The 24695-nt window shown below is 47.3% G+C and overlaps 1 protein-coding gene across 14 annotated transcripts in view; it reads left to right on the plus strand.

Moving 5' to 3' along the window:
* GPR156 (G protein-coupled receptor 156) overlaps positions 1 to 16793 on the plus strand; it is a 99768-nt gene extending 82975 nt beyond the window's left edge. For 11 of the 14 annotated variants that reach the window (XM_084991124.1, XM_084991125.1, XM_021070311.2 and 8 more), the window contains 3 exons: positions 1122 to 1358; positions 8795 to 8953; positions 13485 to 16793. In XM_084991124.1, coding sequence (XP_084847250.1) covers positions 1122 to 1358; positions 8795 to 8953; positions 13485 to 14828 — 1740 coding nt within the window. In that variant the 3' untranslated portion in view covers positions 14829 to 16793. The remainder of the gene's footprint in view (positions 1 to 1121; positions 1359 to 8794; positions 8954 to 13484) is intronic. The other 3 variants (XM_084991129.1, XM_084991128.1, XM_084991130.1) reach the window with 1 other exon arrangement.
* Positions 16794 to 24695: the final 7902 nt, after the last annotated feature.

A 24695-nucleotide genomic window follows, 5' to 3' on the forward strand; every position in this document is an offset into this window, starting at 1 on the left:
TGGCATGACATTTTCTGTCATAAAACATGGATATCTATGTGCTTGCTTTAAATCTTCCAGCCAGACTGAGCTTCCTAAAAGCCAGAACCACGACATCCACTGCTTCCTGCCCTACACCTAACCCTAGCACAATACTTTGAACCTAATCAAGTGAACATATGTTGACTCTGCATATTATGTACTATTGATTAAAGCTTTGATGTCTTTGTAAATGCAGCTCCTTCTAGGAGAGGCAGCACTTTAAGATGCTGTGAGCCGTTTTCTCTGGAGTACAAATGAGAAGTCTGAGAGCAGGTTTATATGCAAGACAAAGAGCAAAGAATAGGGCCCTGGGTGCCTGGGGGTAGAGCAGGGAATGTCACAAAGAGAATGCAGGGTATAGATGAGGGTTTTGCCGCCTGTGTCTGTCCCACAGGCCTGTCTGGGTCCTGGCCTGCCTTTGTTCCCTTCTTTTTCCACTCTTCGTGTCCCATAAACACCCACTGGCACAGAGCTGCCGCTCGCCTATAGAGATCTTTTGTTTAAATTAGAAAAAGGCATCCCTTCTGGGCAGATGCAGCCTTGCAGGTGCAGGGCTTGGCAAGCAGATGGTGCCTTTGGGAAAATTAGAAGAAAAAAAGAGTCCCTTCCTCGGTGCGCCCCTGCCATGGCACATGGCTTGACAAGCAGACTGTGGGGCTGTTACAGCTTCTGCACAGCCCTCGGCTCTGGGCAGTGTGCAATCACACAGTGGACAATGCAGAAGTCCTTACCACCAGCACGTGATCCTTTTGCCCTCCTAGTGCCTGGCAGCCCTTTCTGTAGGGTGCTGCCACCCCAACCCATACCATCCTGTCCTGTGCCTCGTCCTGGCAGAGTCCTGTCTGACTTGCTGGCCCCTGATAAACTAATTCTCAGAGAAGGAGAGGAAAATGGCATGTATTAAACACATATAAGGTGTGAGGGGACCACCCTAAGGGTCCTCCCATGTGCTATTTCACTAAATCCTCACAGCAACCCTTTAATAATAGGTATTATTCCCATTTCACAGGTGAGGAAATTGGTCCCAACCCCACTGCTCTTTGACTCTGAGCCTGTATTTCACTTCCCTGAGCCTCTGGTTCTCCTGCCTCCATCTCTAGGGCCTGCTGCTGCTGTACGGTGCCTACCTCGCTGGCCTGACTGACCACGTCAGCTCTCCCCCTGTGAATCAGTCTTTAACCATCATGGTTGGGGTCAACCTCGTGGTGCTGGCTGCTGGGCTTCTCTTTGTGGTCACCAGATACTTGCACTCCTGGCCCAACCTGGTCTTTGGACTCACGTCTGGAGGTATCTTTGTTTGCACAACCACAGTCAACTGCTTCATCTTCATTCCCCAGGTATGCTCTAGAGAGAATTTGGAGGACCAGTCCTCCCCATCATTCCAGAGACATCTCTGGACATGATAAACTGCTTGCTTTATTGCCTGCTGAGACTTTGGGGGGTCATTTATTGGAGAGTCCAAAGGGAGGTGGGGTTCCCAGTGAGCTGGCTCCCTCTGGTCTTCCCTCCTCACTGTCCTGAAGGGGCACTTTGGCTCCCAGTCAGTGAGGAGGTCAGGCCAGTGCGGTGGAGCAGCCCCGCTTTTCCACACACCCTCCAGTCTGCTTTATGGATCCCCAGGCCCCCTTCATCCTGATAATGTCTTTTCTTTTGCTAGCCTAGGGGCAAGGAACCTTTCCTTCTTTTCTGGTTGGGATTACGCATTCACAGGGAAAAACTCATTTGGAACTTTATGCAATTAAAATGCTTTTGATTTCTTTTTCATAGAGGAAACTGTAGAACATTCCTTTCATTTTACAGTAAAGAAAAATAAAAAACTAAATGAATGACATGTTTCTTAGTATGAGGATTGAGAAAAAATTAAATAAATGAGGAAGATAGAAGGAGAAATATCCAGAGAACAAAGAGAGAAAGAAGTAGAGGGAAAGGTAAAGGAATTCATAGGCTCTGGAAGCAAAATGATGTTAAATTATTCACACTATGCCCCAGGGTACCACTGAGCCGCAGACATCCAAGTTACTGAGCGTGGCATTAGGCACTCTTCCTGTGCTCCTTCTAGTTATTTTTTCCTTTCTCCTGAGGCCCCCCTCATCCCATGACTCCCTCAAGACTCCATCCTGATTCCCATTGCAGCTTCCAATTGATCATGAACCACTCTCCATGAGAGGGCTAACTGATAATTAAAGTGTTGGCTGATGGAGGGTGAAGTATATTTATCAATTTATTATTTATTATTTATTTATATTTATCAATATAAATATACACCTCAGGCCACGAGTGTGACACAGGCAGAGGGCCTTTACTCGTCTTCCTTTTTATAAATTCTCATTAAAATGCTCAAGAGAATAAATAAATAAGGAGAAATCTGGAGCAGCAACACTAAAAATCAAGTATGGATATTGCCTCTGTGTCAGAAACTAGAGGAGTTTTTGATAAATCTTAATAAGAACTGGATTTGAAGGGAGCCATTGAGAGCTGAGTCTTATTTGCCTGGGATGTAGCAGAAAAGGGCTATAAAAAGCCAGGGCTGTTCTCCCTGGAAGATGAATAAAAGAGGATAGGGAGGAGATTTGAGGAAGCCCAGCCCTTAGGCCCTGGGGCCAACATTGTTGATTGGTAACCCATTACCCATTGCCAAACCCTTTCTTCCTTGCTCACCTCCACTATATAGATTGAAACAGCTATATACTTCTTTGCCAGCCTCCCTTGTAGCTAAGGGTACCCATATGACCCCATTTTGAACACTAAAGGTTTTCTGAGAGGCTTCTGAGAAAGCTTTTGCTTTCCTAAAAAAGTTATAGGTGTGGCCGGCATCACCTCTTCGGCCTTCTTCCTACCTTGAATGTTTGTGATGCCTGGAGCTATGGCAGCCATCTTGCGACGATAAGGGAAAAACCAAGAGAATGCATGTTCTACCAGGAAACTATAGTTCTTGCCATCTAAAACTATAAATTCAGGAAAAAAGGCCCTATGAAGAGATCTCCACAGTTCATAGGAAGAGGACCACAAGTTCCTAAAGATGTAGAGAAGCTGCCTTTCTTTGAAGTAAATAGAAGAAGATTTTAGAAGACGTCTGATTAGTCTTGTCAATAAGATTCAAAGAATATTGCCTCTCTTCAACTAAGACAAACCGTCATGAAAAAAAAGTAAATATCATGAAAATCATGAAATATAAGAATGAAAAAGATTGTGTTAAATTTAAAACTCCAGTAGACACATTGAATAGGCAATTGGACATGGCAAAATACTAAATTAGTGGATAAATTTAAGGAAACATAAAGCAAGGAGACAGGAAAAAAATGAGAGACTAGATAAGAAAATATGGAGAATAGATCTAGGAATATAAGTTAGAGCTAATAGGAGTCTCTGAAAGAAAGCAAGGTAATTTGGGGCAGAAGTAATCACCAAGGAACTATTAGAAGAAAGCCTTACTTGGAGTTCCCACCGTGGCTCAGCAGAATGGAATCTGACTAGCTTCCACAAGGACACAGGTTCGATCCCTGGCCTTGCTCAGTAGGTTGAGAATCCGTGAGCTGTGTTGTAGGTTGCAGACATGGCTCAGATCCCATGTTGCTGTGGCTGTGGCATAGGCCAGTGGCTGCAGCTCCCATTTGACCCCTAGCCTGGGGTTGAATGTTGACGCCATGTGTCTCTGGTGCAGTGCTAAAAAAAGAGAAGAAGAAAGCCTTCCTCATCTCCATCAGAAAACTGAGTCAATCAGTAACGTCCATGATGCAGCCCTACTCAGGTGTCCTCTCTCCTCCACACTCACCTCTGTCCCAAGCCTCAGACACAAGATTTCCACTTTCCTCAGTGTTTGGATCCTCAGCACCTAGGACAGTAGTGATAGCTAGGTGCACCCCCATCTATACACAGGACATGACAATTCAGGCTGAAGTTCGACTTAGAATCTGACTTCCAGGTTTGAACTAAGCAACAAGCACTTGGTTTGTTGAAGTGGGAGTGGAGATGGAATTATTGGAGGCAGGGGCTCAGGAACTGGGCAGAGAAAGTTGGCCTTTCTCTTTCCTTCTCTCTGCCTCAGTCCTCCTAGCTGTCTTACTCTGTCTTTTCTATTTTCTTTTCTATTTTCTCTCTCATGCTTTTCCTCCTCTTAAACAGACCCCGTGATCTGAAACTAAAAACTGTATTTTTAGTCTATTGTATTTTAGGTGTAGGTTTAGGAGATAAATCCTTTTTCAAAATATAAAAGTAGGAGTTCCTGTTGTGGCCCAGAGGATTAAGAACCTAGGATGTGGGTTCAATCCCTGGCCTTTCTCAGTGGGTTGAGGATCCGGCATTGCTGTGAGCTGTAGTGTAGGTGGCAGATGAGGCTCGGATCTGGCACTGCTGTGGCTGTGATGGAAGCTGGCAGCTGCAGCTCCAATTCAAGCCCTGACCTGGGACTTCCATATGCCATGGGTGCAGCCCTAAAAAGGGGAAAAATATGTGTGTGTGTGTGTGTGTGTGTAACTGAGGTTTGTGGGGGGGTTTTATGTCCCCCTGAATTGATTGTCCCCTCTGGCTTGGTGGGCTTTCGTTGGAGAAAGATTCTCCCTGTGAGACCTGATACTGGACATGCCCAGGACAGTAGGACAGCTGAGCAAATTTGGAAAAGTGTATAAGTGCCACATGGAGAGGGGAGGGAGCAGGGAGGTGGGCTTCCTCCTAGCTACTGAGCCTTCAGACTGGACTGGGATGGGAGGGATTTATGGAAGCAGAGGCACAGATACCTCAAGGGCAGCTAGGCGGGGCTAGAAAGCTGGGCGAAATGAATGACATTACTCAAGAGGTAAGTGGACCAAGTGGCATTCTCCACTGGCCCTCAGGAAATTCCTAAGCGTTTATGCAAACACTGAGGTCATCACCAGCAAGGAGCCAGCCTCTGCTTTTGTGACTTCAATGTGACACCCGCCTCCCCCACACACCCCTCTGATCCCTCCTGTGAGAGGCGGGTGAGTCCTAGGGTGGACATTATATTATCCTCTAAACCCACAGTTAGAGGAGCAGTGTTTCATCTGCCCCTCCGGCAAAGTCCTTAGCACTTTCTACCCGCCTAATAGTTCCCTAAATGTCTCAGCACCCAGTCAGACGATGAGCTTTTTAAAGGAAAGCATCTTTCACTTGTCCGTGTATCTGTCCATCCACGTATTAACTGCCTACAACAGACAGTTAAACACATAGCCTGACTCTAGGTCTAGTTGGGAGCTGACATGAAAGGATTTGTAACACAAGTGTTAAGTGTTTGAGGAAGTTGAATTTCATGATGCTGAGGAAGGTGTGCCCCAGCCTGTCTGGGAACATGATGACACTGTCTCAGAAAATGGGGTGTTTGGGCCCCTCTTGAAGGAGGAGTAAGTGTTCCCAGAGCAGACTGAGGAAGGGTAGTGGGTGGCATTTCAGACCACGGACTCCGTAAGCAGAGGCAGAGAGGTAAAGACGGTGCTTGGAACACCACAGGTATTTGATCTTTTTGAAGCACAAAGCAAACCAAGGGGAGAGTGGGGATTCCCGTTGTAGCTCAGCTGTAATGAACCCGACTAGTATCCATGAGGATGTGTGGGTCCCTGGCCTTGCTCAGTGGGTTAAGGATCCTGCGTTGCTGTGGCTGTGGTGTAGGCTGGCAGCTGTAGCTCCGATTTGCCCCCAATCTGGTAACTTCCATATGCCAAGAGTGCAGCCCTTTAAAAAAAAAAAAAAAAAAAAGCAAATGGGGAGTGACAGGAAGTGAGAGAGACGCATGGGGTGAACTTGGGAGGGTCCTAGTACATTCCATTAAAGATGAGGTTTAATCCCACTGTTTTGATTTCCTGTTGCTACTATAATAAAGTCCCACAAACGGAGTGTCTTAAAACAATGCAAATTCACTATTTCATAGTTCTGGAGGTCAGAGATCTAACAGGGTCTTATTTGGCTAAAATCAAGGTGTTAGTAGGTCTGTTAAGAGGCTTTCAGGGAGAATCTGTTTCCATACCTTCCCCAAAGTCTGGAGGCTGCCTGTGTTCTTTGACTCAGGGCTGCTTCCTCCGATTTCAGAATGAGCAGTGTGGCACCTTCCAATCTCTTTCTCTGACCTCTCTCTCCATTGTCACATCTTTACCTTTTTTTTTTTTTTTTTTTTTTTTGGCTACACCCATGGCGTATGGAAGTTCCCAGGCTAGGGATAGAATCCAAGCCACAGATGCACCCTATGCCACAGCTGCTGCAGCAATGCTGGATCCTGAACCCACCACATCAAAGAGGGAACTCTGTGCTTCCCTCTTATAAAGATGCTGTGGTTACATTGGGCCCACCTGGATGATCCAGAATAGCCTGCCCATCTCAGACTTTCAAACTCAGTAACATTTGCAAAATCCCTTTTGCCATGCGAGCTGACACAACTACAAGTTCCAGGGATTGGAAGGGAAATAGCTTTATGGGGGATGCCTACCACACCCACATAGCCTAGATGCTAAGAAAACAAGAATCTGCCTGTCCTTCTGAGGGAAGGGCCATGGAGAGGCCCTGAAATTGTGACTTAAGGGTCATTTATAGCCATATTCTAGAAATCCTAAAGAGTCCAGTCTTAAGGACCAGGACCTTCACGAATGGGAAATTAAGGGGTGGGAGGAGAGGCAGGGGGCTTTAGACAGGGGCACCCAGGCTCCAGCCAGCCAGCTTAAGGTGAGACAGACCACCTTGGAAGTGCCCTTATACCACTGCTAAGCTGTTCTTCCAGCAGCTCTGCAGAGAGGGCTTGGGCGGGCAGTGCTGGGGGAAAGAAGGGAAAAGCTGTACTGCTAAGGAAATGTGGGGCCCTGAGGGGCTCAGAGATGCTGCCACATCCTAGGGCCAGTGTTAGGAATGCAAGGCTGGAGGTCTGCTCTGACTCCTTCTGGGTCTTTCCTCAGTTTTTCAAGAAAAAAAGACAGATTGCAGAACTTATGTTCTATCATTTTTATTGATTTTTGATGACATCTGCGGTTTTCTCTTTGTCTGGGCCTTGATTACTGATTTCGATTAGAAGTCCTCTGGAAGGAACTGGGTTTTCAATAGCAGTAAGCATTACCATTATTCAACAAATGAGAATAATTAAGAACAGCCCAGGGAGATTCCCGTCGTGGCTCAGTGGTTAATGAATCCAATTAGGAACCATGAGGTTGCAGGTTCGATCCCTGGCCTCACTCAGTGGGTTAAGGATCGGGCATTGCTGTGAGTGGTGGTATAGGTCGCAGACGTGGCTCGGACCCGGCGTTGCTGTGGCTCTGGTGTAGGCCGGCAGCTACAGCTCCAATTCAACCCCTACTGTGGGAACCTCCATATGCTGCAGGTGCGGCCCTAGAAAAGACAAAAAAGACAAAAAAAAAAAAAGAACAGCTCTACCACAACAACAACCAAAAAGAACCACACACAATCCAATTGAAAAATGGACAGAAGACCTAAATAGACATTTCTCCTAAGAAGATATAGGGATGGCCAATAGGCACATGAAAAGATGCTCAACATTGCTAATTATTAGAGAAATGCAAATCAAAACTGCATTGAGGTGCCACCTTGCACCAAGTCTACAAATAACAAATGCTGGAGAGGGTGTGGAGCAAAGGCAACCCTCCTATGCTATTGGTGGGAAGGTAAATTGGTACAACCACTATGGAAAACAGACAGAGGCTCCTCAGAAAACTAAAAATAGAACTACCATATCATCCAGGAATCCCACCCCTGGGAATATATCCAGACAGGACTATAATTCAAAAAGATACATGCCCCCATATGTTCATAGCAGCACTATTCACAATAACCAAGACATGGAAGCAACCAAAATGTCCCTCAACAGAAGAAAGGATAAAGAAGATGTGATACACATACGCAGTGGAATACTCCTCAGCCATAAAAAAAAAAAAAAAATGGAATAATGCCATCTGCAGCAACATGATGCAACCAGAGATAATCATACTAAGTGAAGTAAGTCAGAAATAAAAAGGCAAACACCATATGATATCACTTATATGTGGAATCTAGAATATGGCACAAATGAAGCCATCTACAGAACAGAAACAGCCTCACAGACGTAGAGAGCAGACTTGTAGTTGCCAAGGGGGAGGAGAGACGGGTGGGATGGACTGGGAGTCTGGGGTTGGTAAGTGCAGACTATTACATTTGGAATGGATAAGCAATGTGGTCCTACTATAGCACAAGGAACTGTATCGAATCTCTTGGGATAGACCGTGATGGAAGATGATAGAAGAAAATGAATGTGCGTCTATGTATGATTGGGTCACTTTGCTGTACAGCAGAAATTGGCACAGCATTGTAAATCAACTATATTTTTAAAAAAATTTTTAAATTTTTAAATTTTCATTTTTTTTGAATAACAGCTCTGTACCGCCAAACCCAGTTTCATTTGAAATATACATTGTTTAGATTGCTTAGCCCTGTTATAGCTCCAAAGCTCTGGCTTGAGAATGTGGCTCTAGAAGTACACCTCTACTCTGGTTTTCTTTGACCAGACCAGCAGTGGGTAAGTTGATGGGTCAAGCTGAGGTTGTTCTATTTCATGAACCTGCCATTGTCTTCCTTTGGCATTTTGAAAAACAATATAATCGTAACATTCTCTTAACCTTCTGTCATTGCTGTCCGTGAACGTTCCAGAGTAAAGTACATTTTCAAGGAGAGAATAGTTTGTGCATATGTGTATCTGTGACACTGCCATTCCTTGGTGTTTTTGAGAAAGAATGAAAGAATGTATTTCTGGGTGTGTAATTAAATAAATAACATGTGTTCTTTTATCTAACAGCTGAAGCAGTGGAAGGCATTTGAAGAGGAAAACCAAACAATCAGACGAATGGCCAAATATTTCAGCACTCCCAGCAAAAGCTTGCATACCCAGTACGGTGAGGAACAGAAGTGCCACGTTAGAGGAGAGAAGAACTCCATGGAGAGACTTCTCACAGAAGTAAGCTTGCCCCTCGCCTGGTGGATTCTCTGTAAAGAACTCCAGTCATGCATGGTGGGCCCCAGATGTCTCATTGCTAACATTCTTTCACCCCCTCCCATTTCCCCACTTCCTAGCCATTCCATTTCCCTTAGCAGCAACCAAAACCTCAGCGTTTCCCCAGTGCCCCCCTGTTGCTGATCCTCACCCACTTCATTCCTTCGTTGGACAGACCTGTGCCAGGTTTTGTGCTAAGTGCTGATGGACAAAACACATAGATTCCCTGCCTCCATGGAGCTCACAGTGTAATGGAGGAAATAGACACTGATCCAATAAACAAATGGTTATCCGAGTTCCCGTTGTGGCACAGTGGAAACAAATCCAACTAGGAACCATAAGGTTGTGGGTTCGATCCCTGGCCTTGCTCAGTGGGTTAAGGATCTAGCGTTGCCGTGAGCTGACAGTTGGTCAGACATGGCTCAGATCCGGCATTGCTATGGCTGTGGTGTAGGCTGGCAGCTACAGCTCCGATTCAACCCCTAGCCTGGGAACCTCCACATGCCACAGGTGCAGCCCTAGAAAGGGAAAAAAAAAAAAAAGAACAAATAGTTATCAATGGTGATAGGAATTATGAAGGAAATAATGGGAGTGGCAAGAAAGAGTAATGGATGGTAAGGACAAAGGAACCTAATTTAGAGTGGTCAGGAAAGAGTCGCTGATCTGAGAACTGAAGGTTAACTACAAATCAGCCAGGCAAAGTTCAGGGACAAGCATTCTAAGTAGAGGGAACAGCACTGTAAACATACTGAGTGGTAGTGGATGCTAGCTTCTGTTATGATACATTCTTTCTTTACATAGAGTAGTATCCTCATTTTCAAGATCCTATGGGGCCCTTTACTGTCTTTTCCAGGTACTAACTAGAAATCTCAATCATCCTACCATTTCAGAAAATCAAAAGTGTCTAAAGATGGGGAGGAGGGCTGAATAGAGAGCCTCTGTATATTACAGTAGCACCTAAGGGGGACCAGGGAGCCCCCAGTCCTTCCTTCTTTTGTTCTGGAGCCAGAATTGGCACCTCTCCCAGAAATGAGCAGAGTGGTGTGGGCTTGAAGAAAGCTTGAAGCTGGACTGCCTCAGAGAAAAGGCACAGAGCCCAGAGGAGTTAGTCAGTCTTTTTCACACTAAATTATACTCTGTATTTTTTTCCGGCACAGAACATACCTGAGTGGGTGCTATTTGGGAGACCATGCCTTTCTGTTTTGGATGGACACCTGGGTATCACTAGTTCCTCTGTGAGGATGGTATGATGGGAACCTAAGAAACACAACCAGTGAAGGGATTCAGTTCCCCAGGCACCTGCTGGCATGCCTCTGTACTCTCTCAGCCATTCCCTTAGCTCTGGACCTTTTTATCCATCAGAGTAATACTTCTCCATTTCTTTACTATTTATCAAACATTCAGGACCTTATTTCAAAGCCAAATTTCTTCCCACCTGGCAAGGGAGTAACATTGCCTTTGATACTCTGTGAAGTCTTCAAAGAAGAATTTTTTTTTTTTTCAGCTAAACAGAAGCCCAGAAACTTGGCGAGAACACCCAGGGTAGTTTTCATTCACAATCAGCTAATGTTGGAACAGCCAAATAGCTTGACTCTTTAGCCTTATGGTAATTTGTGACATGCTTTTTGTACTTCTGCCATGCTACCCTGTTTCCCACGCAGTGACTGAATCTGCTCTATCCAAAAAGATGCCTTGAGTCTGCAGAGGAAGGGCCCTAATAGGGGGAAGATGCACAGGCAGTAAAATGCTGGCCTCCTGCCCCCAACGCCCCATACTTAGAGCATCTTTCCCAGAGCAGGCCTGGGAATCAGCAGCCTATCCTGGCACCCTGGGGCAGGCCTAGAGAGGTTCCATCATCTGAATCCCTGGCTCCAGCTCTGCCCAGCATGGGCAAGTATATTTGCCCATAAGAACAAGTATCTCTCCCGCCTCCATATGTGTACAAGCCAGACACTAGCTTCTCAGCTGCACTTCTCTCTTCCACAGCCCCTCTGCCACCCTGGTGTCTTCCTCTTACTTTCCCATGATCTGGGTGGTCCATCGTCTCATTCTTGCCTCCCTTGCCCTATGGCAGGGGTCTCCAGGGGCTGTTTGGCATGGCATCCGTCCCTGACCTCCCAGGCTGTGTGGAGGCTCACAGCTAGAACCTTCCCAGAGCTTGACCCTCCCTTCTGTGCTCTGAAGTGGAGGAAATTCACCTGCTACTGTTCTTCCTTGAAACACAGAAACAAGAGAGTCCATTTCTCCCTGTGGCCTGCATCTTATGAAATGCACCTATGGACATTTTGCATCCCTGGATGTGTCAAAAGTAATCATTAATAAGCTCATTTAAATGCAGCTGCCATGGTCGGTCAGATTTTGGTCTCCCAGTGGCAGTGCCTCACACCACGCCTCTGATTAGTATGTAGCCATGGTAAAAACAGAGCCCCACTTCCTTTTCTGTAAGAAGAGCGATTGACTGATTAGGCTGATGTTTCTAAATCTGTCAGCAGCCAGCTTCAGATGTTTGCTTTGCTGGGAAAACAGTATCCTTCCCACCTCTCTCTATATATACCATTGCCTAGACTCAGAGGAATTGGGGGGTAAAGCTCAAAAAGGCAGTGCTCCGAGCTTACCTGCTGGGGTAGCTGTCATCAGTTGATGCTTTCAGGAGGAGGGGCTGGTGCGGAGGAAGAGGGTTGGGGTCCCTCCAGCACAGCCAGCCGCACCCCCGAGAGAGCCTCAGAGAGATGTCTGGCACCACCCAATATCACGAAGGGCCTGAGTGAACATCTCACTGTTACTCACCCCCTCTGTTCCTGGCGAGTCCTTGCGTCACCTACACTTCCCGGACAACGCCCAGCCCCTGCGGCTCTTCGGCTGAGGAGACGGGACCCAGCAGGCAGATGCTCAGCTGCAAGTCCTTCCACTTATTTGCCAGTTACTCACTGGTCTGAAACACTCTCCGAAAGATAAAAGAAGTAGACTAAACCAGGACGAAACTGGGAGTACCAATAATCAGAAAAATCACCTTCCTGCTTCGAACTGGAGAGCGGTAGATCTGCCTTGGGGTTGCTGCCAGAAGACTATTACTAGACTAGTTTACTTAATTTATTGCTCCCTCAAAGGGTTGCTTCTGGGCAGCTCTCCCATATCTGCTTGAGAAGAAACCACAGGTTCAGTCCATAGGCGACTTGTGTCAAGTATCCCAAAGAAAGGAAGCGCCCTTTTATTTCTAGGGTGTAATAAGTGGAAGTGCACATGCTCATCCCCAGCTTCTAAAGAGGATGGCAACAATGGGGCAGCATTTTGGTATTTGGACAAGCACTTCCTTATTATCTTCTCCAAACTCTTGACCCCATGTCATCTGCCCCAAGACCATCAGTTCCCCAAGATGAGCTCTTTCCTGCTCCACTGCCTTTGAGCATCAGAACCTTCAGAGGATGGACATCAGGTCTGAGCTAGACAGTCAGTTGCCACAGCACCAGAGGAGGTTCAGGGCACACCCACCGCTCATAGTCTTCCTCCTCCTCCATACCCTGAGATCTCACAGTTAGAATGGGCACATCTCTGCAGCTGTCACCTGCCAGGATCCCTGGCACAGCCTATTTATCAGGTAACAGCCATGGAGCAAGGGAGGCAGCTCACTAAAAGAACTGTCCCGCCTCATTTATCTTCTCTGCTCCCTTCTAGTTCTGCTGAATCAAGCTCTTAGGGACCTAGGCCCAATCGTCTTTAAAACAAAACAACAACAACAACAACAACAAAAAAAAAACAGCTTCTCCAAAGATTTTGGTGCCCGCACTTCTTTGGGAGATACTGACAGCTGATGGTACCTCATGGTAGCTTTGGCTTCCCACACCCAAGTTCCAGCCAAGGGAGGTGATCACACCAACCTGAGATTTTCACCGCTGTCCACCCTACACCCCCCAATCTTGTCCCTTTGGCCCAGAAATCTCCACCCTTCTCACTGTCCTTCCCATTTTCTAGGCTGCTTAACAAGAGGCAAAATGCTTGTTTTCCCATTCATTCATCCCCTTCAGAGATGCCTCAAGGTCAGTCCATATTTTGCAAAAGTGATATTCCCAGAGTTGGGCTATTTCAAGCATTGTTTGCCTGCTGTCCTGCAGAGCGACCTGACCCCTCAGTTCTGAGCAGAGTTGAGAGGGTGCTGCCGCAGCCAGCAGACAGCTGGACTATGCCTCTCCCCACCTTCCTTCTCGCAGACAATGCCACTGTCTGGGACAAATTGGGGAATTAAGATCACGCAACGGTAAATGATGGTTAGTTAACCTTTATTGAGCACATATGTCAGTCATTGTGCTAAACACTTGATAAGCATCAACTCACTCCTCCTTATGGAGGTACCACCTTAGAGCCTAAGATCACCAGCTAATACGTGAAGCAACTAGGATTTAAACCAAGGTGTTGTGATGCCACACTTTCTCCGCCATGGGAGTCAGTGTGAAAACCCTCCACAGCATCTTTTGTTGATGGTTTTGCTTTTGTTTCACAGAAAAATGCTGTGATTGAAAGCCTGCAAGAACAAGTAAATAACGCCAAAGAGAAGCTGGTGAGGCTGATGTCAGCTGAGTGTCCCTATGACCCCCCAGAGGGGGCTGTCCCGCCTGCTGCGTCCCACAGCAAAGACGCCCTGGCTGCAGCCTCCCCCCCTGTCCTGGCAGCTCAAGGGCCTTCGGAATGCCCCTCTGACTCTCAGAATGATACCAGAGCGGCCACCCGAGACTCCAGGAGTATCTCAGTGCCCTCTTTGGGTGTACAAAGCTTCAGGGGGCCTGAGAAGGACACCAGCCCCTCTCCAGGGCAGAAGGAGAAAATTTCTGGCTTGAAAGACTTTTCTGATCATTTAAGTTTGGGCTGCAGCCAGAAGCCCCGGGCAGAGCAAAGCCAGGGTGCAGAAAGAAAAGAGCAGGGACCCGTGACCCTCCACCAGAATCGCATGCCCTGTGGGGAAGGCTCTGTCTCTCAGAGACAGGGGCAGCTGGGAAACTCAGAGGAGCCCCAAGAGCCACTGGCAAGGGTCAATGCGGTGATCAGGGAGAAGCTTCAGGAAGTCCTACAAGACCTGGGCCTGAACCCTGAGGCTCCCCTTCCACCGTCTTGTCCCCAGCAGCTCTGGAAGGGCAGTGCTGCTCACAGCCCCCAGAAGATGCCCCTTTCCAAGGAGCTGGGCCTCAGCCCATACTTGGTGAGGAGAAGGCGGGCAGCACAGCGGGCTCGCGCACACTTTCCAGGCTCTGCACCTTCCTATGTGGGGCATCGAGTAAACAGGACCGTTTCTGGGACACACAGTGGGCTGAGTGTGCAGGACAGAGACAGCTCCTGCTTGAACCCCCAAACTGCTGATTCCAGGGTACCAAGACCCTCTTCCGGGAAGCCTTTACTACTCCCAGATCCTCCAGGCAAGCCAGGCTCCCAGGAGGGTAGCAAAAAGCGCCAGACAGAGCCCCCGGGAGCCGAAGGAAGCTGCCCAGCCTTTCCTCACCTGCCTTCTGGTTCTGGCCGGGCACTGTGTCCTGCCACCCCAGGCCTATCCGGAGCTTCACCAGACCTGCCTGAGCAGCGGCAGTGGCAGTCTCCAGGGTCCCCAGGCTGCCTCTCCCTGTCTTCTCCATGCAGCTACCTTGACACAGAATCCAGCAGCTCAGATGAATTCTTCTGCCGCTGCCACCGGCCCTACTGTGAAATCTGCTTCCAGAGCTCCTCTGATTCCAGTGACAGTGGCTCGTCAGACAGTGACCCAGAGCCCACTGAGGGGCTGGCTTCCTGGGAAAAGCTGTGGACCCGCTCGAAGCCTATCGTGAACTTCAAAGATGACTTGAAACCGACACTGGTGTGAATGGCAGAGCAAGTCTGGCCATAGATTTCTGTCCAGGACAAGCCATACCATGGCCTATAAGAGGAAGGCCAGTTGTAGCCTTCGGGGAATAGACTGGTACCCTGCATTTGACCAGCCCTTACCATGTTTCAGCTCTGCTCACTCAAGCACTATGGTACCTTTGAGCCCTTCTCATTCTATACAAAGAGGAGTATTGCCTATCTTTGTTACTACCTCACGGCATTCCTGTAAAGACTCTAGTTGGGTGCCCATGAAAGATATGCTTTGGATAAAAGGTGCTAAATGAGCAGAGAGGGTTTTTTGTCCTGGCCAGCCTGTAATCTACAAAACTCTTCATATAAACCAGGTGGGTGGCTGGTGGACAGAGAGATGGAGAAGTGGAAGGAAAATGTCCACAGAATCAGAGCTGTGGACTATGATCCATCAAACTGGCTTTTTTGGTGGCAGACCTGCTGAGAAGATATCTCCTAAGTCCTAGGGTGGCCCACTGTCAGCAGGGGGTGGTTTTGTTTCTGCTCGAGTTTGTGAACAGCACCACCCTTTGGTTCCAGCTTCCGGCCAGACTCAGCTCAGAGCCACCTGTATACCACTATTTGCTGTTCATGTCTTTACACCATTATGGCCCCTCCCTACTATCTTGGAGATAGTCAGGTGTCCCCGGGGCCACAGGTGACCCAGATCTCTCTCCTGGGCTCGGATGGCACCAGAGCCCACCCCGCCGACTCTGCCAGTGTTTCAGGATTATGGTTTGGGGAGGCACACGCTGTTGAGGTCGAGGAGGCCCTACTGGTCAAGAGGTGCTTTTGGTGCCATTGGGGCTACATGACCACTGCTGGCTGCACAAATCTGGAAATAGAAAAGGGGGAAATAGAAAGGAAGAAATGGAGGAGAAGGGAGGAAAGAAAGCAGGTTTTGAACATTTCCCTTGAGTCTAGCAGGGTACTTGAAATATCAAATATCAAGTAATTCCTTAAAATAACCCCATGAGGTAGACGCTCTCTTTCTCATTTTTGCAGATGGAAATTATGGGGCTTAGAGAACTGAGGTAGCTCCCCCAGCACCGCCCTGCTGGATGAGGAGCCATGGGGGACCTGCCCATAGCTCATGGGACCCCAAGTGGGGAGACTGCCCTGGGGCACAGGGAGCAGCAGGCAGGGCGTGGCGGGCCAGACCGCAGAACCAAGGGTAGGGTAGGAAACTGCAGTCCCGGAAACCAAACTGGGCTCCTAGAGTTCCCGTCGTGGCTTACCCAACTCATATCCATGAGGACACGAGTTCCATCCTTGGCCTCGCTCAGTGTGTTAGGGATCCGGTGTTGCCTTGAGCTGTGGTGTACGTCACAGACGTGGCTCGGATCCCATGTTGCTGTGGCTGTGGCGCAGGCTGGCAGCTGTAGCTCCGATTAGACCCTTAGCCTGGGAACTTCCATATGCTGCAGGAACAGCCCTAAAAAGACAAAACAAAAAACAAAAACTGGACTCCCGACCTTGGGAAGCAGCCCTCTGCTGCCTCACTGTCCCCGGGGCCCACCCGCACCTCCCCAGGGAGCCAGGAAGTTGGTGAAAGATAAGTACCAGCATCTCAGAAGCTGCCAGAGCCACAGGGAAATCACCACTAGCTCCACTTTACTTGTTGCTGAGCTGGTTGTTTACAGGCCGTTCCCTGCCCTACCTGCGTGTGCATCTGTGCTCGTGCACGTTTGTGTGCGGGAGTTGGGGCTTATTCGGTACATCTGGTTGGGGGCATTTGGCTCTAAATGTCTCTCTCAGAAGCTGTGTCACGGACTCTTGGAGGGTGCTGACATCTTGTGAATCTCCAGACACTGGACTGGGAGGCCCTCCTGGTAACACTTCTGTTGTCTACAAATATCATAATTTATTCTGCGTGTGGGTTTGTAGTTTCTGCTTGTGCTGTTTGTAAGCTGTCCAAGTGATGCCTTAATAAAAGAAATGGCTCTCACGGCAACTCTCTTCAGAAATTGTAGTTTGGGGTCGAGGAGGATGGACACAGAGAGGACTGGACCACCCAAAGGGGGAGAAATGCAGCAACCACTAGAGAGTCGCTGCCACCTTATCCTGGGTTCCAAGTGTATCTTCTACCAAACTTCCATTTGTAGCAGATTCTTCTTTGATCTCCCCAGGCAGATTCCTATCCCAGGAACACCTGACCCAGTGGGTAGAGGAACCTTTTGAGACCCTTGACTCTTTCTACCCAATGGGGGTCCTGTGGTTGGGCTTCAGCTCCTTTCCTCCCAGTGTGTCACCACTAGCAGCTACTGTTCAAGCTGTGAAATCTGCAGCTTCTGCAGAAGGACCTGGCGCTCTTTCCAGCCTCTCACCCATTCCCCCTCTGTACTCCCAGTTCCCCCATCCCACCCCTTCCTCATCTCCATCCCTCTTCTATCTAGAATTTCTTTCCCCTCTTTGCACACCTTGTGAATTACTTATCCTTCAAGGCTCAGGTAGAACGGACGTTCTCTCTTCAGCCTTGCCTGAACATCCCCAAATAAGACCGACATCCCCTAGTTAAATGAAGGACGATGTTTGGGGGCTTACTTATGTAGAGGCTTCTGCCATCCATTTTACCTAGAATGATTTTATAACCCTTGCTAGATCTTTGAAAAGATGGAGAATCTACCATCTGTGCATTTTCCTTATTTATCATTTGGTTCAAAAACTATGTGCCAAATACCACAACCGCCTGCCCCAAAATACTGTCTCCAAGTCTGTTGTTTCCTCAGTGCCCCACCCCCATCCCCACCAGCTCCTTCCTACATCTTTTACCCATGACCAGCTGATCCAGTGATGAAATTCTTGAAGGGATGAGTGTGCCATGACTTCTGGCCTGCTCTCGATCGATCGTTACACTCTTGGTTGTTATGCTCTTGAAGAAAGAGCAGAAACTTGGTGCAAAGAAATCCTGGAGAAGTACATATTGCCGCTGCTGCCGTCATCCAGGGTAAGCCTGCCTCTGTTGGTCTGAATGTCTGGCATGGAGCCCAGCCTGATTCTTACCATGTATATGCTGCTCTGCTGATTAAAATTTTGGGATTGGCTGTGTCCATCCTGATCCCAAAGTCTGTCCCTGTCTCTAGCTTGGGTCAAACTCTCTTTCCCTAAAGGATCAACTTAGCTAGAAGCTCAGAAAGGAGAAAAGAGCATCCGACGGAGGAGGCCTGTTTTTAACAAACCATATCACTTCTAAAATGGTAAAGAGAAAAGTCAGTGCAAGTTCCATAAAAATCTCTTGTGCGTCTGTATTTATTTTACTATATTTAGATGTGTCTTCTCCACAGATTGCCAGTTCCTGAAAGCACTGGGTGTGTCTTCTACATCTTTGTATCTTCTAGAGTAGCCATCAGAGAGCTTTGCACAAAGGATGAGTCCAATAAATGTTTAATGGATGGATTTCGGGGCAGATAAGTGGATGAAACAAAGGAAAGGAAGGAAACAAAGAAAGGCAAAGACCCTGTAATGGAGCTAGCAATGCAGCAGAGGGGGAGGCAGAGCCATCTGGCTTCACTGCCTTCCAATGAGTTAAGAGGAAGAAATATCACTAAAAGACCCTGAAGTAACTGAATTCTGAAAATGACAGCACTTTAAGTTTCTTAGAGAGAGGTGAGTTGAGAGTGACAGAGTTAATGGGAAAGAAAAAAGAAGGTTTTTGTGATAAGGTGTTCTCTTAAAGATGTTTTTCTCAAGATTGTAACTAAGTAACAAGCAGTATTAGCAGGAGGACAGTCTGATCATTTTTTCACCATGGCTTTCCTGAGTCCCCTCTTTCAGAGCCCCCAACAAAGCAGTTTCTCTGTTGCCTCCGCCTGCTGCATTTTTCCCAGTAACACCGTCTAAGCTCTGTTAAGGTCTAACACATCTTTGGGGCTGAAAGTAGGAGAGAGGTTACTTTCTCATCTCTGGTACCCACTCTGATCTCTTTCTCCCTGAATTGTATCTGATGTTAGTTTAGCATCCCCAGCCACACTGCATCTGTGGTTTGTTTGTTTGTTTGTTTGGTCTTTTCTTGCCTTTTCTAGGGCCGCTTCCCACATCATATGGAGGTTCAAAGGCTAGGGGTCTAATCGGAGCTGTAGTCTCTGGCCTACGCCAGAGCCACAACAACTCAGGATCCGAGCCGCGTCTGCGACCTACAGCATAGGTCACGGCCACGCCAGATCCCTAACCCCCTGAGCAAGCCAGGGATGGAACCCGCAACCTCATGGTTCCTAGTCAGATTCGTTAACCACTGAGCCACAATGGGAACTCCCACACTGCATTTGAATAAGGGAACACCTTGGGATGTTCAGTTCACTACTGAGGTCACAAAAAGACAGGACATGCCAGTGTCACCACGGACAAGATCTAGGTCAGTGCTTCCCGATCCTTTCCATTCTTTGAGTTACCTTTGCATGTCCTAATATACTAGCAGTCCACATTGGCTTAAAGAATAAGTGCTTGGGAAAAGCCCTGGAAAAGTCTGTAGGTAACTAAGAGAAAAGCAAGAGGGCAGAAAAAAAAGAAGGCAAGGAGGACAAGTCCAAAGAACAGAGGCAGAGAGGGTGGTGTGGTGAAGGAGGGAGGGAGACAAATACAAAAAGCACCTGCTTAGCTTTGTGGACATTGCCTCTCTCCAGTCTGAGCCAAGGGAAGAAGGGCAAGGATACCCTTGCAGAGCCCTTTCTTCATTGTGTACACAACTATTGGTTCATTTCTCTCCTTTCCCCGCTAGACTGAGCTTCTTGAGCCTACAACTTGTTATCATTATCTTGGTGTCTTGAGCACCCAGCACTCTGCCTGGTGCATGGGTTGATGCTCAGCAGACATTTGTCAAAAGAAAAAAGAGGAGTGGCCTGGCCAGAACTGTCTCAAGAGGGACCCCAGAGGGGCTGCTCAAAAGAGCTGAGGTCACCTAGGAAGCAGAGCTTACGCATCTTACCATGGACAATAATGTTGATGGGATTCACTGAAGTTTAAATGCTCTGTGATAGTGCCTGGACCCTTTCTCAAAAGAAGGCATTCTAGGTGGGCTCCCTTCCCCACTAATTCTCCTACTAATTTTCCCCATGCAATTCCAGGGCTTAAAGTCACCCATGTGACTATGTAACTTTTAGCAAGTTGCATAACCTCTTTATGGCTCAGTTTCCCCAACTGTAAATTGGGATAATAACACCTACCTCATGTAGTTAGGAGGGTTCAGTGAATTAATATTAATTATTGGTATGAACTATGCCTGGCCCATGGTAAACAGTATATTAGCATTTATCTTATGAAATTGTTTGGCTTTAGATTTAAAAATCCTCTTCATGTTTTCTTGCCTTATACCAAAATCCCCATTCCTGTGTCCAACTTGTTCTTGATGGAAGGGTCTTCTAAACAGATCTGATAACGTAAGGATGGCCCTTTGGTTTGGCCCACTTCTAGGACAACATAATTTTCTCCCTGAACCCCTTCTAAGTCAGACTCACTTCCTGTGGAGGACACATCTCCTTGCAGGATTCATATCTGGGCAGGCCTAGGGAAAGGTGCAACTGAAAAGTCAGGAAATCTGATTTTTTTTTTTTAGGGTGGAGCCAAAAGACAACTAATTTCCTTTACAGAAATATGATGAACTTTATAACAGAGAAGACAAAATATAGGATACCTATTATCTGCCACTTGATACTTACCTTGTTTAAGACATAACTACCCCCACAAAGTAGTTATATTTCTGTTTTACAGATGAGGAAACTGTACATCGCAGAGGATAGGTAACTTGCCCAAAGTCATACAACTGGTTAGCGGCAGAGCCAGAGTTTGAATTTGATTCCAAAGCCCTTTTTGGACACCTCAATGCTGGTTCTAGAGCATGTGCTACAGGCATGCTACCAGAAGACAGAGGCATTTCAGCCTGACAGGGCAGGCTGAGGTTTTCTTAGGACACCAAGGTTTCCTGAGGAAAAGCAAGCTGGTCTGGTTCTGTAAGCCTATTGCAAAACCCTCTATTGCTGAGTCATTGAACAGTGTCTTGAAGGATGAAAAGGAGCTTTCTAAAGCTACCTGGTCACTCCTGCCCTCTTCAGGAAGTTCAGTGCCAAACATACATGATATTGAAAACAAGCAAGTCCCTTGTTTTGGGGGGGGTTTGTTTTTTTGTTGTTTTTTTGTTTTTTCGCTTTTTAGGGCCACTCCTGCGCCATATGGAAGTTCCCAGGCTAGGGGTGGAATGGGAGCTGCAGCTACCACCCTACACCACAGCCACAGCAACACCAGATCTGGGCCATGTCTGCGACCTGCTCCATAGCTCATAGCAACACTGGATCCTTAACCCACTGAGTGAGACCAGGGATCAAACCCACATACTCATGGATACTCATCAGATTCGTTACATTGAGCCACAACAGGAACTCCAAATCAAGTCCCTTGTTTAGAAAGACCCAAACTAGAGCTCCCTGGTGGTGCTGTGTGGCTAAGGCATTGTCACTGCTGTGGCTTGGGTCACCGGTACAGCTTTGATTTGATCCCTGGTCTCAGAACTTATGGATGCCGAAGGCATGGCCCCCCTCCCTTCCCCGCAAAAAAAGGACCAAGCCCAGTCCTCTGATCTGAAATTTCTTCTCAAGTGGCACGCCCTTGAAGTGGCACAAAAAGATGATGTTGCACAAGGGTCCCAGAAGACACTATGATGACTAGAAGCAGTGCAGACCTTGGGGCTCCTGCCGAGACTGGGGGGAGGGCCATGGAATCGCTTCAACCCAAGTTTCCACTTTGCTGAAAAACTTTCATTGCTCCCACTTCCCACAGGATGCACTCTCACCTTGGTTTCGGGTTGGAGGCCCTCCCTCATGAAGCTCTACCGTCCCTCATTCTCAACTTGCCTAAAACTCCCCTCCTGGCTCCTACTGAATAGGCTTACTATAGCTTAAGCAGGGCGTGCCAGTGCACACTTCAGGCTCTCACTTTTGTTTGCAGCAGCAGCTCTTCTCTTCTCCTTCCTTCTAACTATACCAGCTTGAAGTGACCTTGCTTTCTTCTGACTAGTTCCAAATAGTTTGAGAAAAAAAAATTTTTTTTTTAGGGCCACACCCACAGCATGTGGAAGTTCCCAGGCTAGGGGGCGAATTGGAGCTACAGCTGCCAGCCACAGCCACAGCCACAGCCACAGCCACAGCCACAGCAACGAAGATCCAGGCCGTATCTGCAACCTACACCACAGCTCAGGCAACGCTAGATCCTTAACCCACTGAGCAAGGCCAGGGATCAAACCCACATCTTCATGGATACTAGTCGGATTTGTTTCTGTTGCACCACAACAGAAACTCCCAGGTCTCAGAATTTATTATCTTGGGCTGTTATATAAGTTCTTTATTGTTAACTTCCCACATGCTCATTTCTTGCCTCTCCAACTAGAGGATCAGGAACTGGAGGTCAAAAGCCATGTCTAATTCATCATTGCATGTCCACAGTATCTTGCGTAGTGCCTGCTGCCTCGGAGATCTCAACATTTCTAGGTTTATTTTGAAGACTGACCAACTCTCTGTTTGTTCCCACCTTTCTGTTGTACCAAGTGGCTCTTGAGCAAACAAAAAGGAATTTGGCAGCATTTTTCTTTCAGGCTGTAATTTAAGTTGAGCATTTCAGAGGATTTCTGCTGTCTCATGGGTTGAGAGTCCACTCTATGCAAGGCATTATGATAGGGCTGTAGAGATTAAATGCTGGAAGAAATTAAGCTAACAGGATCCAAGTAGTAAGACCCCCTAAAAGCCTGGATCCAATTTCCCCAACATCCTCAAAACAAACAAATAAAAATCAGCAGTGATGAAAACCACTCCTCTGGATGGTTCCCATCTATGAACACCTACAGGAAGCTGAAGGGTCCTAAAAAAAAGGGAGACCAGGTTGCTTCTGCTGTTGTTGCTACTGCTCCCAGCATAAAATACAGGAAAGAATCAGAAACAGGATACAGGCCTGTCAACACATTCTTCTAATGTCACAAGCAGACACTTTTTCTCTCAGGAAAAGGGGCCCCTGCCAATGGAATGCAGCCAGATGTCTTATTTCCAGCAGTTATCCCTGACACTCTGGAACTTCAGGAGTCTCCTGGTTGGGCCAGAGTGATCTGGGTCCTACATCCAGAATCCACTGCTGTCAGTCCATATCCTAGAAAGGTCTCCTCTCTGAAGCCTTGCCTACAGTTTTCACGATGTCCCAGATCATGGTAGGGTCTTGACACTGGTATTTTAAGTTCTCAAAATGATTTCATGTGCAGCCAAAGTTGAAAGACCCTGGGCTTTGCTTCTGATCTCCAAGGATATCAGAATGAAGCTTCTGGGTCCTGCCGGCATCTCCATCCCTATGCTTAGCCCACCTCCTGAACTGGAACAATCTTACTTCTTCCTAAATGTAGCCTTCGGGTGTTAGGGAAGGTAGGTGGACTCTAAACATTCTCCTCCCCTGTATCCTCTCATTTCCCTCCCATCATCTCAAATGCAGCTCCTCTTCCTCCTCCTCCTCCGTGAGCCTTTCCACACACCTCAGCCTGATGTGCCCCTTTTCCATGACAGCATTGATCCAACCGCTGCCCAGCACACACTCACCCGCTGCCTGCCAGTGGAATGTGGTCCTCACATGGGCATGCTCTCCTGAAATCACAGACTCCTCAGAGACAGGAGCCATTCTTTGAACCTCTTTGTGTTTACGATAGAGATGAGCATGAGATGCTGTGCACACAATAGACGTAAGAGGTGCTTAAATATTAATGGAGGGAGGGGGCAATGGAACAAGAGAGGATCAGTTCTTTTTGGTTTTGTTTTTATTTTATTTGGGGGGGGGGGCCCTCACCCGTGGCATGCGGAAGTTCTCAGGCCAAGGATTGAGCCCAGGCTGCAGATGTTACCAGAGCCACAGCAGTGACAACACCAGATCCTTAACCCACTAAGCCATGAGGGGACTCCAGGACAGGATAAATTCTTATTCAAAAAATATTTATTGGAGTTCTCTGGTGGCTCAGCGAATTAAGGATCTGGCATTGTCACTGCTGTGGCTCAGGTCACTGCTATGGTGCAGTTCAATCCCTGGCCCTGGAATTTCTGCATGACGGGGATGTGGCCAAAAAAAAAATTTTTTTTTTAAATATTCATTGCACATCTATTACAAAGCAGGTGGAGAAACAGTGAACAAGTAGATAAAAGATAAAATTTCCCAGATAGTGGTAAGTGTAATAAAAAAAATAAATAAACCAGGGTAAAGGAACAGGGAATGGATGAATAAACTTATCAACTGTCTAGTAAATCTAAACTCTACAAACATTTAATTTACATCCACCCAGGATTTTTCTCACCAGCTTGTACAAAAGCAGAAGGGAGCCACTGAGTCTCTATATTATTTTTCTAGGGCTATCGTAACAAAGTACCACAGACGGGGTGACCTAAACAACAGAACTTGTCTCCGTTTGGACACTAGAAGTCCAAAATCAAGATATCAGCGAGACTGATTCCTTCTGAGAGCTGTGACAGATCTAGTCCAGGCCTCTCTTCCCAGTATGTACCCTAATGACCTCCCTGTAATTGACTTCCCTCTGTAAAGGCCCCTCCCCAGATAAGGTCACATTTGAGGTATTGGGGGTTAGGACTTCAGTATACAAGTTTCAGAGGAATGCAATTCAACCCATTACAGTGTCCAAACCAAGTTTTCCCCTTCCTATCAAGATCCATGTGGAGTTCCGGTCGTGGCTCAGTGGTTAATGAATCCAACTAGGAACCATGAGGTTGCAGGTTCGATCCCTGGCCTTGCTCAGTGGGTTAAGGATCCAGCGTTGCCGTGAGCTGTGGTGTAGGTCACAGACACAGCTCAGATCCCGAGTCGCTGTGGCTCTGGTGTAGGCTGGTGGCTACAG

Source organism: Sus scrofa, chromosome 13 (assembly GCF_054392235.1).
Source record: "Sus scrofa isolate SSC_HxYL_T2T_F1_AM1 chromosome 13, Sscrofa_HxYL_maternal_Yorkshire_Landrace_v2.0, whole genome shotgun sequence".
In the NCBI taxonomy this organism is placed as follows: domain Eukaryota; kingdom Metazoa; phylum Chordata; class Mammalia; order Artiodactyla; family Suidae; genus Sus; species Sus scrofa.